Raw genomic sequence first — 12,984 nt, forward strand, 5'->3', positions numbered from 1 at the left:
ACGCCCCAGCGTAACATTTGCCTTCTTGCCACGCCCCTTTCGCTGAACTCCATTTCCCGACATGCTCCGTGACCCCCTAGGTCAGCCGTCATTGTGACGCTCTCCCGCTGCCTTCTGGGAAGTGTAGTTGATTTGTTCTCCGGCTGTGGGGAAATCCAGGGCTGTGGACTACCACTCCCGTGAGGTAGTGCGGAATCCCACCCCGTTCGCGGCGTCTTCGAACGCGCCGCGGCAGCCATGTTGGTCGTGGCCAGCACAGGGGCCGGCACCAGGGGGTTATTGAAGCAGCTGTCACGATGCTGGGGTCCTTGGTGTTGAGGAAGACTGCGCTGGCGCCGCGGTTCCTCCGGCTGCTCAGATTTCCATCACTCCAGAGCCGAGGTGTCCTGGGCCGCCGCGTAACCACCGGGGACCGCGGGGAGCCGCAGTGGCTGACAGCGGCCGCCTGGGGGCGCCCTGGAATACCGTCAGCCTTGCTCCCCGGAGGAGGGGCAGCCGCCGGGGGGCGCCGGGGAGGATGCCACGAGACCCAGTGCCTGGCTGCTGCCACGAGGGGACACCTTCCTAGCCCCGAAGAATCACTCCCGGGACAGGACAGCTGGAATGGTGCCCCCAACAGGGCCGGACTGGGCATGTGGGCCCTGGCCACAGCGCTGGTGGTTCATTGCTACAGCAAGAGTCCTTCCAACAAGGGTGATTATGGGGCCAGTCTGGGTTCACGGAAAGGAGGGGTGGGAGGAGTGGCCTGAATCCCCATCTTTAGAGGGTGGAGGTGCATATAAATTCACACCGGCATAACCCCATAACCTCAGTCTTGGACATCCTCTGGTTCCAGGGGCAGGATATTGCACTGGAGAGCCCCCCCCCTCAACCTCCAAATTGTATAATCTCCCTCTATAGGTCAGTCTCCCCTCTTTGAGCATCGCTTTGCTTATCTGTATGATAGGGGCATTGGACTAAATATTTAAGTAAAGCATGGTTCTTTCTGCTCTGATATTCTGCCTGGTCCATTCCTCTTTCCGGATGTTTTCAGGAAGCCTCAGGCAGTTCTAAGGGCAAGTAGAGAAGTTGTCTGTCTACAGTGATCTGAGAAAGGAAGAGATTTGGTATCAGTGCCAGCTTGACTCCTTTTCCCCTCTCTGGCCTCAGTTTCCCCACTTATATAGTGAAGGATGATTTCTCAATACACGTACAATGCTGTTATTTTGACCCGTCTTAGAATTCAGTGGCCTCCAACAGTTTCCCAGGGTTTTTCTCTGCCTGGTCTCAGGCCTAAGGTGATCATGTTGTGTGGGCAGTTGGCAGGAAAAAGAAGTTGGGTCCCTGGAGACCTAGCGCAGTGGTGGTGGGAATTGGCTGACCGAGATTGGCCCCTCAGCTGGGTGCATGGAGCTGAGCAGGGGCTGGAAGAGTGGGCAGAGAGCCCGACTTCTGGCCTGCATGAGTTCAGCCACTCAGGTTCTCATTTGTCCTTACGAAACTTGCTTTGGTGTCCATAGATTCATATATCCCAAGCTCTGAGACTGTGGAGCAAAATCGAGGCCTGCCCTGACTTTCATTTGTTTATTCAGCATGATGTGGCCGGCTGTAAAAGAAGGGCTTTGGATGAGGAGTGAGGACTCTGGGGATCTCATTTTGGTTCACATTCCCCTTGTGAATTTGGACTCTTGCTCTTTCTAACTGGCCCCCAGTTTCTTCCCCGCAAAAATGAAAGGATTGAAATAGACTCTAAGAGCTTTTCTAGAGTAGGCACACCATGCTCTTATAATTTTCAGCATTTTTTCAGTATTGTCCGTGTGTCTAGTTTGGAGCTAGGTTTGTGGAAAGTCCTAACTTAACACAGAGTCAAGCAAGGGAGCCTTGTAGGCAGTTAGGCATGTGGGGCTAGTGAGTGGTGCTGTGTGTTGCCAGAGGATCAGGGCCAGCAGGGTCTGGAAGGCCTTTCTGCAGAATTTGGAGACCTCTGGAGGATGCGGTGGGAGATGGAAAGCAGATTGATTACAAGCCCCTGCAGAACAGGGAATGCATCTTTCTTTTTTTTTTTTTTTAGGTTTCTCTATTACCTACACATCATTTGTCCTCTAGTGTCTGGAACTTAGTGAATTTGTCTCAAGGTGGGGCGTATCCATGCAAAGGCTTCAGTCAGCCTGTGCACAGGGCTAGCTGCCAGTGTGGGTAGAGGATGAGGTCTGTGGAATGAAGTCAGAGCAGATGGAGTGGGGTCTGCCTGCCAGGCAGGAGGGTTTGGAATCCCTTCAGTACGCGATGGAGAGTGCTGGAAGTTTCCGGAGCAGGGAATGGCCAGAGAGGCCAGTGTGCTTAAACAAATTGGAGAAAGGTATCCAAAGTCTTGCCTAAGAAGTACTTGGGGGATTCCAAGCTGGACTTTGTGGCATGTGAATTTCATCAAGGAGGCCAGGGTCTAGTTACCAAAATAAATAATGACCATAAAACCATGACCAGTTCTAACTTTATTGACTGCCCAGCTCCCTGTCCCCTGACTTGGGGTTTCAAGCTGAGTCTCTCAGTGCCATGTGGTAGAAACTGGTTTGAATCTCAGCTAATCCCTCACTCTGTGACCTTTTAGATGCCTTTTTATTCTTCCTGAAGAGGGGAGAATGGATAGAGCCATCTCTGGGGAATGGTTGTTCCCTTCCAGCTGGAGGCTCTGAGCATAATTGAGTGTGTACTAAGAGAACAATCTGCTAAGGTAAGCAGGAAAGGTCTGGCTCTGGGATCTAGGCCTGGAGGTGGGGCAGAGGTACCAATGGCGAAACAAAACTGGTTTTCATGTGCATGATAAGGTGGGTGTCTGATTCCTGTTGTGCAGATAAGGAACCTGAGGCTCAGGAGGTTAGCTGAGTTGGCTAGGACGGTAAGCGTATAAGTGTTGGGACTAGAGCCTGGTCTCCAGCTCCTCCTTCCATGCTGCTCCAGTGCTGTCTCTCACATCTCACTGGGCGTTTCATGGCTGGACTGAGAGCTCCTGTGGCAGGCCTGGGTAGGAGTCAGTCCAGTGTCCGAGAATGTAGTCAGAACAAGCTGGGCCTAGCGGTGCCATGGCACTTGATATTGACTGCTTGAAAGAATTGTGTCTCTACAGTGGTTGTTGACTTTGTTTTCAGAGCTGAGTTTTTCTTGCTGGCCACAAGGTGGTGCCAGCAGCCTGCAGGCCAAGTGTTGCTTTTCTGCTAGGCCTGGTGATTCCTAAGGGATCTGCCCCCTCTGCTTTGGGTCTCCTTTCTAGGCTTGGCACCAGGGAATTTGCAGGCTTCAACCATCATTGTATCCCCTCGGCATCCTTGTGAGACTGGCGTGGAAGGGTTATTGTCTCCGCTTTAGAGTCTGGGAAGCTGTGGTTGATAGGGCGAGGGGCTGCCTCAGTCACCTGGTGAGTAAGTGGCAGGGGGTGTAGCCAGGTCTTGGTGGCTACTAGTGGAGGCGTTCTCCATGTTAGAGTGGCCCACACTCCTGCCTGCCACTCCGAATTCTTTCTCACCTCTTAGGCTTGTGACCTGTGACGTCAAGATTGAGAACTGGGCTAAAGAACTGGAGATGGCGGAAAGAGTGGGTGAGGTTAGGGAATGGTTGCTGATAACATACTTACACAGAGCTTTAGAGCCTCTGAAGAGTGAGGGGCTTTGCACATGAGTATTTGTCACAGGTGAGATGTGTATTAGCACTTTACCTGCATCTCCTCTATGGTGCCAGGAGTGGAGAGTGTAGGCTGTATTAGAGAAAGGTGTGGAAGTCAAGTTGCTAGCAGTGGACCACAGTGGGGGGAGGACGTTAGCCTTCTCGTGGCCTCGGTTCACTTGCTAAAGCCCATGTTTCTGGGGTACTTTTCTATGTTACCGGGTCCTGCCAGCAGCCCTGATGAGAAGTCTTGGTCAGGGATCTGACCAGTGCCCTCTCTCTCTTCAGATGCAGCCCTGATGGAAGCTGCCCGTGCCAACAATGTGCCAGAAGTTAGCAGGTGAGTGTTGACCCCCAGGCCTTGCTCTCCCCATTGGAGGGGCTGAGCAGGTGAGCATCTTCTTCCTGTGATAATTCTGCTTTGGAGGAGTGCCCCAATCTAAACTGGGCACTGCCTCTGACTCCTGGGGTCACAGTCACCCAAGCTCCCTTGGCCCAGGCCAGCCTTCACATATTTTTGGTGGGGAGACGTCCTTGGGCCTTTGCCTGGGATGGTTTGGACTCTCCTCCATTTCCTATGGATTCTCCTCTGAATATTCCAATTTGTTTTTGTTCCTCTGTGGAAATCACTATGTTTTAACGCTTGCTGTCTGGATGGGGTGCGGGTGGGCACCAATGGTGAGGCTTGGAGATTAGGAAGAAGCTGGGAGAGACCTTTGTGCCAGAAGATACAGTAGATCTCGAAAGACCTCCCTACAGGGTCTGGGTGCCTGTGTTGAGTCCCTACTGGGCAGACTGCAGTTCTCCAGCCTCACTGGCTCAGCTAGCCCCCTGGGACCATTGGAGGTTAGATTTGAGGCTTGTTCATAAATAGGACTCAGGAGCTGGGCAGACTCCGAGACCAGGATGGCTGCTGATACTGGGCGCCACACAGAGCATCTTCATTTAGGGGCTGCTGGTTAGGTAAACTGCTGACTCCTTTGGGGCCTCATTTTGGATTCTGTTGGCCCTTTGAATAGATCCAGGTGACCAATGGACACTCCTTTCTCTGCTACCTCACCCACATTTTAGACAGGAATCAGAGGGCTGTCCCTGCACCTTGTATCTCAGATCCTTGGTTCTCTTCCCAGTCTGGCTGCTGAATATACAAGAAAGTGTTGAAAGGCAGCCACAGCCCCACCAAGACTTACTGCTTTGATTCCCTTTCATTTTATCTGCAGCATTATTATTGATTCTCAAGGGTGCTTTTGAGTATTAATGTTTAAGGCGTAGTTTTTAATAAACCACTTTTGGAAGTATGGGCTGGGAGTTGTTTTGTAGCCAAATAAATATGATGGAGCAATAGTTTTAATAAACATGTGATGATGCATCTTAAAAACCAAGTGCAGATGTCATCTTGTTGTTATAAGAGCCATTCATAACTGCAGGCTGCGTGTGGCATCTCCATTCCCCCAGAAACAGATGAGCCCCGCTGCTTTCTGCTGCACTGCAAGGGAGCCAGGGGGTAGAAACTGGCCCTTGCTAACCCCAGAATCACCTGTTGGTAACTGCAAGGCTGCCGCTTCCCCCTCGCTAGCCCAGAGCAGCAGCACATTCATGGAGCAACCAGTGAATCACCTTCCCATCACCTGGGAGGCCGACTCTACCCCAGTCCATTGAGTCTCCCCAGGTGTGGATTATTTTAGCTTTTTCAAATACATGTTTTTCTTTCTTTTTGTTTTTTGTTTTTGTGGAACTGGGGATTGAGCCCAGGGGCATTCTACCTCCAACCTACACCCCCAGCCCTATTTTTATTCTTTATTTTGAAACAAGGCCTCACTAAGTTGGGGAGGGCCTCACTAAGTAGCTGAGGCTGGCCGCGAACCTGTGATTCTCCTGTCTCAGCCTCCCAAGTACTGGGATTACAAGCCTGCGCCACCATGCCCGGCTCAAATTCACATTTTTCTAACAGCAATTACATACCTGCCAAAGAATATAGAAATGGATTTAACTTGTGGTGTGTGTCTCAGAGAATCGTTCCTGGCATTCATTCTTGCTGGAATGGATGAATGTGTAGCTCTAGTCTCTAGCTTTCCTCCTGCCACTTTCCCCATTTCCCTTGTCAGATGACTCTTTCAAAATCTCCCTTCACTCCATGGAAGGAAAACCAGAGATGAGGGAGGCACAGACACTTCTCTCAGCCTCCATCTCATACAGAATCACTGAGCAGGGCACCAGCTAGCAAAGGCAGCCGAGGCTGCCGGGCCCAGGGGAGGTTGGGTGGGGAGAGCCTGTCCATCCTCAGCAGAAGGAAACCTTGAGATTTATCCAGCCTTTCTGTGCCCTAGACACTGCACAGGTGCCTCTTGCTGCTCTTTATTTCCTCCTCTGTGTGTCCTGGCCTTAGCCCTGATCAGTAGGCATACCTGTAGCAGGACAGAATCCCATTCTCAGTTTCTTTAACTTTACACATACTTTACATGTGGTTGGGTCGCCATGTATATGATTAGTATAGTCATTGATATCAGTGTTGGAGCAAAACTGAGACCTGGTGAGCAGTGTTGTCCTCTGCCCTTGCCTTCTTGGGGCTCTATGCTGTGTGTCTTGACCTCTCCTTCTCCTTCCCTCAGCCCAGAGCTTCAGGAGAGCTCTGGATAGGGAAGGACCTGAACCTGGGGCTCTGTGTTCATCCTCCTCCTCAGGATGCCCTGGAATCTGCAGCCGCTGGGCCCTGAGTGTGGACCCTCCATGCGGAGCGCTGTGCTCAGTGCTCATCACCCTCTGCTTAAGTCCTGGCAGCCCTCAAGGCTCCTTATGAAACCTCGCTTGATTCTTCCAGCTGCTGTGACCTCTTCTTTGCCCTCCTCCTCCCGAGGAGGTTATGAGCACTATCTAGGAAGGGCCATGCCAGCCCATAGTAGGAGGGGAACCTCCTGGAAGAGAAATTGGAGAGACAGGGCCTCAGAACTGAGGGGGCAGTAGCCCACACAGGAGAACCAGTGAAGTGCACCCACTGACCTACCCAGGAGCAGATCGGGAATACTTGTGGAGTGTGAGACCATCAGGCCAGTGGCCTGGACAGTGGCCCCGACCTGTGGGCAGTGTGGACTTGCTTTCGGCGGGGCTGGATAATTGTGTGTCAGGAGGGCGCTTAGCTAAAAGGGCAGGGCTCATTCTGCCACGTGCCACACTTTATTCTTCACGTTAAGATGTTTGTGGGCTTGTGGGCTCCGCTTCACCTTCAGCCACTGGGTGTGTGCCTCCCCGCGGGCAGGGACAGTGTCTGGCCCCCCACTCTCTCTGACCCTGTTTCCCTGATGCTTTATGATTTCAAGATAACCTAAGCGAGAGGTTCATGCTACCACTGGCTGCATTACAAGGAGGCCGGGTCCCTTCAACTTTCCTTCCTCCCTCCCTGTGTGGCAGCCATTCCCCCTCCCCCAGGCACTTAAGCTTTGTAAGCTCATCCAGCCCTAGCACTTCACAAGTGGAAGCCTGGCCCCATTCTGTCTGTCAGCAGTGCGAGCAGGTGGCCTTGCTCTTGGACTCAGCCCAAACATGAGCCTAGCTTTTGGAGTTGGAAACCGCTCACCCGAAACAGAGGCCATGGGGCAGACTGAAGGCACATCTGGCCAGGCTCAGGCTGAGCCATGTGAGGACTGTTAGGCTGGGAAAAGTGAGGCTTTCTGTGTTCCAGTGGATCACGTTTCCTTCAGATCAGACAGTGAAAGACAACACCCCTGCCCGTTTCCCCTCTCCAGCAGGGAGCGGGATCTCTTTCTGACTCAGCTGCATATGGGTCCACTCTGCAGTGAAGGAGACCTGGCAGTATTGGTCTTGGACTTCTACCACTTGCCCATTCTCTCCAGGATTTATTTGCTCATTTGAGTAACATTTACTAAGCACCTACCATATGCTGGGTTCCCTGCTGCTGAGGGGACACCTGAGCAGACGGGAGTCCTGTCCTCAATGGCAGTCTGTGGTAGTCTTTGGCAACAGCATGATGTGTGCTGGAGATGGAAAATAAGAGGCTGCGGGCATGCAGAAGATACCCCTCACCCGCTGGGGAGCAGGCAAAGCTTCCTGGAGGAAATGGTACCTCATCAGTAGGACTTAGCAGAGAGAGGGGTAGGGCTCTCCAGACAAAGAGGACAGCAGGAGTGGAGCAGAGTGCAGCCCAGAGCTGCAGGGAGGAGCAGTGTACCCTGCCCGGGGACTCGGGATCACTTCCTGAGGCTGGAGGGCCTGGAGATACGTAGAGTCCTGGTCATCTAGGGCACTGATTCTTCCTCTCAGCAGCTCACTGTCCAGCCTGCTCTCTGTGCCTTGCCCTGAAGCAGATTTGGAGGAGGGAGGGAGTGTGGCAGCAAAGTGAGGGAAGGAGAAACAGTTCCTGCCTTAGAGGAGCTCCTGTCTCCCTTGGTGAGGAAGGAAGACATGAATACAAAATTGAGAAACAGTAAAACAGAACACAAATTGCCTAACTTGTATGAGCTTAAGTAACTTGGAAATGATGATGTCTGTAACCCATGAATTGTAGTTATTATTAATAGTAACTATTAATTTGTTCAAGCAATATTGATAAGGGCTTATTAGAAGTTGGGCCTTAGCTGAGTGCTGAAGACACAGTAGTGGACAAGACGAGGCTATCCCTGGCCTCTTGGTACTTACAGTCTTCTAACTATAATTATGTACTTCAAAACTGAGTACAAGCCGGGTAGTGTTGGGAGGCTGAGACAGGAGGATCACAGGTTCACGGCCAGCCTCAGCTACTTAGGCCCTTTGCAACTCAGTGAGACCCTGTTTCAAAATAAAGAATAAAAAATAGGACTGGAGGTGTAGCTTGGAGGTAGAATGCCCCTGGGTTCCATCCCTAGTACTGCAAACAAACAAATTATACACATACATACAAACAAAAAAACCCTGAAGTACAGTTTATTTTTCAACAATAGTGCTGGGACAACTAAATAGCCATGAGCAAACGACTACAGCAGGACCCTTACCTGATGGCATACGTAAAAATTAACTCCGAATTGTTCATGAACCTAAATGTAAATACTAACAAAATAAATTCTTAGAAGAAAACATAGGAGTAAATCTTTGTCACTTTGGGTTAGGCAAGGGCTTCTTAGATAGCACCAAAAACACAAACAGCCAAAGAGAAAATTAATTGAGCTTTATCAAAATTAAAAATTTTTGTGCTTCAAAGGATACCACTGAGAACATGAAAAGAATTTCACAGAATGGGAGAATATTTTGCATATCATATACCTGATGTGAGACTTGTATCCAGAATATATAAAGAACAACACAACAATAAAAAAAAGTAACCTAACTAAAAAGTCGATGAAGGATCTGAATAGACATTTTTCCAGAGAAGATATACAAATGACCAATACCTACCTGAAAAGATGCTCAACATCTTTTCAGTGATGAGGGACATCATTAGTCACAGACATGCAAATGGAAACCACAATTAGATACTACTTCACACTCATTAGGATGGCTGTAATAAAAGAGACCAATAAAAGCAAGTGTTGGTGAGGATCCAGAAGAATTACATCCCTTCCATAATTGCTGGAGGGGATGTAAAGTGGTATAGCCACTTTGGAAAATAGCCTGGCAGTTCCTCAGAATGCTAAACAGAGTTACCTTACTACCCAGCAAATCCACTCTAGGTGTATACTCAAGAGAAATGAGAACAAGTTCATTGAAGTACTTGTGCATAAATGTTCATAGCATCATTATTCACAGTAACCAAAAAGTAGAAACAGCCTCAGCCTATTAATAGATGAATGCACAAATAAAAGCATGATAAAACCATATATCAGAATGGTATTTGTTAATTCCAAGGAAGAAAGCGCTGATAGATTTGTTATCTAGTGAGGGCCTAGAGGGCTGTCTGCATCTTCACATGGCTGAAGGTGTGAGGAAGCCCTCTGAGGTGTCTTACTAGGTCACTAATCCTGTCCAGGAGGAATCCACCCTCATGACCTGATTAACCTCTCAAAGGCCCCACCTCCATGAATCACACTGGAAATTACATTTTGGCATGGCTTTAGGGGGTATGCAAACATCTTGGCTGTAACAGCCATGTGTTTTATGATCCCCATTTATGTGAAATGTCTGAAATAAACAAATCCATAGAACTGAAAGCGATTGCTAAGAAAGTCAGAAGAGAGGAAAAGGGCTGAGGAGTGACCGCTAATGGGTCCTGGATTCTTTTTTGTATTATAAAAACGTTCTGTTAGTTAGATTGCAGTCACTGATGTAGAACTCTGAAGATACTAAAAAGTTCAGTTGTATACTACTAGATGGGTAAAATATAAGGTATGTAAAATGTGCCTCAAAGCTTTTTTTTTAATGAATTTTTTTTTTTTTAAGTGAAGTACAAGACACTGGGAATTCTAACCTTGAGTGAGAGGGTTGGAGGTGCAAGGGAAAGCCTCAGTAAATAACGATTGAGGTGAACTCTGTAAAGAAAAAAAGGTGAAAGAAAGTTCAGTTAGAGAGAATAGCAGGTGGAAGGTCCTGAATCAAGAAGAGATGTGGAGAAATCAAATTGAGTTAGAAGGCCAGTGTGGCTAGACTCCAGAGAGCAAGGGGAGAGGCGGCATGAAATGGGTCATAGCACACCGGGTCTCTAGGCCACATTAGCCATGCTTAGTTTTGTCCTCAGAATAGTGAGCAATCACTGAGGAGGTTTAGGCCAGTGTGTGCATGAGACAGAGAGACAGACATGATGCAAATTGTAGTTTTATTTTGTGTGTGTGTTGTACTGATGATTGAACCCAGGGGCATTCAACCTTCGAGCTATATACCCCAGCCCTATTGTACTTTTTTTTGGAGGGGGGGATAGTACTGGGGATAGAACCCAGGGGCTTTCTACCTCTGGCCTATACCCTCAGACCTATTTTATATTTTATATGGAAACAGGGTCTCACTAAGTTGCTGAGAGTCTCACTAAGTAGCTGAGGCTGGCTTCGAACCTATGTGATCCTCCTTTTTCAGCTTTCCAAGTACTGGGATTACAAGTGTGCACCACCACGCCTAGTTATACTTTTTTTTTCCCCTAGTGGAACCCAGGGACATTCTACCTCTGAGTGACACCCTCAGCCCTATTTTTTATTCTTTATTTTGAAATAGGGTCTTGTTGAGTTGTAAAGGACCTCACTAAGTAGCTGAGGCTGGCTTCGAATCTGCACAGTCCTCCTGTCTGAGCCTCCCAAATGCTGGGATAGCAAGCGTGCACCACCACGCATGCCCAGCTGTATTTTTTTGTTTTTTAAATAGGGTCTTACTAAATTTCCCAGGGTCTCACTAAGTTGCTGAGGCTAGTCATGAACCTACGATCCTCCTGTCTCAGACTCCCAAGTACTGGATTACAAGCATGTGCCACCATGCCCAGCTCAGATTTTTTTTTTTTTTTTTTTTTTTGGTGCTGGGGATGGAACCCAGGGGCATTCTACCTCCGAGCTACACCCCCAGCCCTATTTTTTATTTTGAAACAGGGTCTCACTGAGTTGCAAAGAGCCTCACTATAAGTAGCTGAGGCTGTCCGTGAACTGCTATCTTCCAGTCTCAGCCTCCCAAATGCTGGGATTACAAGCATGCACCACCATGCCTCGCCAGATTGTAGTTTTTTTTTTCTCTCTTTTTTTTTTTTGGTGGTACTGGGGTTCCTGGAAGCCCTTCTACCTCCGGGCTACACTCCCAGACCTATTTTTTTTTAATATTTTTGAAACGGTCTCTTACGCCTGCGCTGCTCGCTTCGAACCTGCGAGATCCTCCTGTCTCAGCCTCCCAAGCGCAGGGATTACAAGCGTGCACCACCACGCCCGGCTCAGATTGTAGTTTTAAAAGATCAGTATGGTTGCTCAGTGGAGAACAGATTGGTGGAGGTCCGTGATGGATCTGGAAGACTGGCTGAAAAGCAACTGGAGTGGTCCAGACTGATGATGTGACTTGGACTAAGATGTTAGTAGCAGAGGTGGAGGAAGTAAGCTGGACAGGACAGTGATGGTTAGATCAGTATCCATGCCTGGTACACAGTAGGTAATAAATGAGTGAATAGGACTGGACATGGATAATTAGGAAAGTGAAAGTGTAGGTGAACTTCAATTTTCTGGCTTGATCATTCGTGTAAATGCTGTTGCATTGACTGAGAAGAGGGTTCAGAGGAAGACTAGGTTGTGGGTGCATGAGGAGGAGTACAGGGGGTAGAGGTTATGAATTTTTTTTTGTGTGTGTGGGTCTGGGGATGGAACCCAGGGGCATTCGAACTCCGAGCTACACCCCCTGCCCTATTTTGTATTCTTTATTTTGAAACCAGGTCTCACTGAGTTGCAGAGGGCCTCACTAAGTAGCTGAGGCTGTCTGCGAACCACGATCCTCCGGTCTCAGCCTCCTGAATGCTGGGATTACAAGCGTGTGCCACCACGCCTGGGATGAGTTTATTTTTAAGCAAGTTGAATTTAACATGTTGGTAAGGTATTCAAGTGGAGATGTCAACTAGGCACTTGAATATATGGGTCTTTTTAACTCTTCCCACTGTGCATAAATGTTGCCTCTCTAAAAAAATATTAGTTATCATTTCAGAGATTCTTTTCATATCTTATTTTGGTTTCTGGTTTTGAGAGTTTTAGAAAATAAAAGACTTCGGCCGGGCGTGGTGGCACACGCTTGTAATCCCCGTGCTTGGGAGGCGGAGACAGGAGGATGGCGCAGGTTAGAAGCCAGCCGTGCTGGCTTAAGAGATCCTGTTTCCAAAAATAAAAAAAGTATAAAATAGGTCTGGGAGTGTAGCCCGGAGGTAGAAGGGTTTCCAGAAACCCCAGTACCACCAAAATAAATAAATTAATTAATTAATAAAAGAAAATAAAAGACTTCAACCGGGCATGGTGGCATACACTTATCCCAGTACTTGGAACGCTGAGACAGGAAGACCGCAGGCTCAGCTGCTGGCCTCAGCAACTTAGTGAGGCCCTCTGCAAGTTAGTGAGACCTCGTTTCAAAATTTCAAAAAAAAAAAAAAAAAAAGAAAGAAAGAAAGAAAATAGGGCTGGGGGTGTAGCTCAGAGGTAGAAGAAAGCCCCTGGGTGCAATCTCCAGTACCACACACAAAAAAGGAAAATAAAGGACTTCATACCAGCCTAAATAGGTTTATGAGATGGCTTTGGGGTGGGGGTGGAATTTTGATTGGGTTACAGTTCAAAAGAGAAGAAAGGGTTGGGCTGTGTTGTGGATAAACACATTTATTCTAGCTTTGCATCTGGGTTCTGTTTGGTCCTTGTCCCTGGATGCTCCAGCTCGAGGCGCTTGCTGTCCACATGCCAGGATCGAGGTGTCCAGAATGTGTTTAGTTACAGC

At 48.6% G+C, this 12,984-nt stretch overlaps 1 protein-coding gene across 3 annotated transcripts in view; it reads left to right on the forward strand.

Moving 5' to 3' along the window:
- Positions 1 to 237: 237 nt before the first annotated feature.
- Positions 238 to 12,984, forward strand: part of CLPB (ClpB family mitochondrial disaggregase) — a gene marked incomplete at both ends in the record, with an annotated part of 164,441 nt that continues 151,694 nt past the window's right edge. For 2 of the 3 annotated variants that reach the window (XM_080695224.1, XM_080695226.1), the window contains 2 exons: positions 297 to 693; positions 3,925 to 3,976. In XM_080695224.1, coding sequence (XP_080551350.1) covers positions 297 to 693; positions 3,925 to 3,976 — 449 coding nt within the window. Of the gene's footprint in view, positions 694 to 3,924; positions 3,977 to 12,984 lie in introns of all 3 variants that reach the window. The other variant, XM_080695225.1, reaches the window with a different exon arrangement.

Source organism: Muscardinus avellanarius (genome assembly GCF_963383645.1).
Source record: "Muscardinus avellanarius genome assembly, chromosome: 1".
Taxonomy (NCBI): Eukaryota; Metazoa; Chordata; class Mammalia; order Rodentia; family Gliridae; genus Muscardinus; species Muscardinus avellanarius.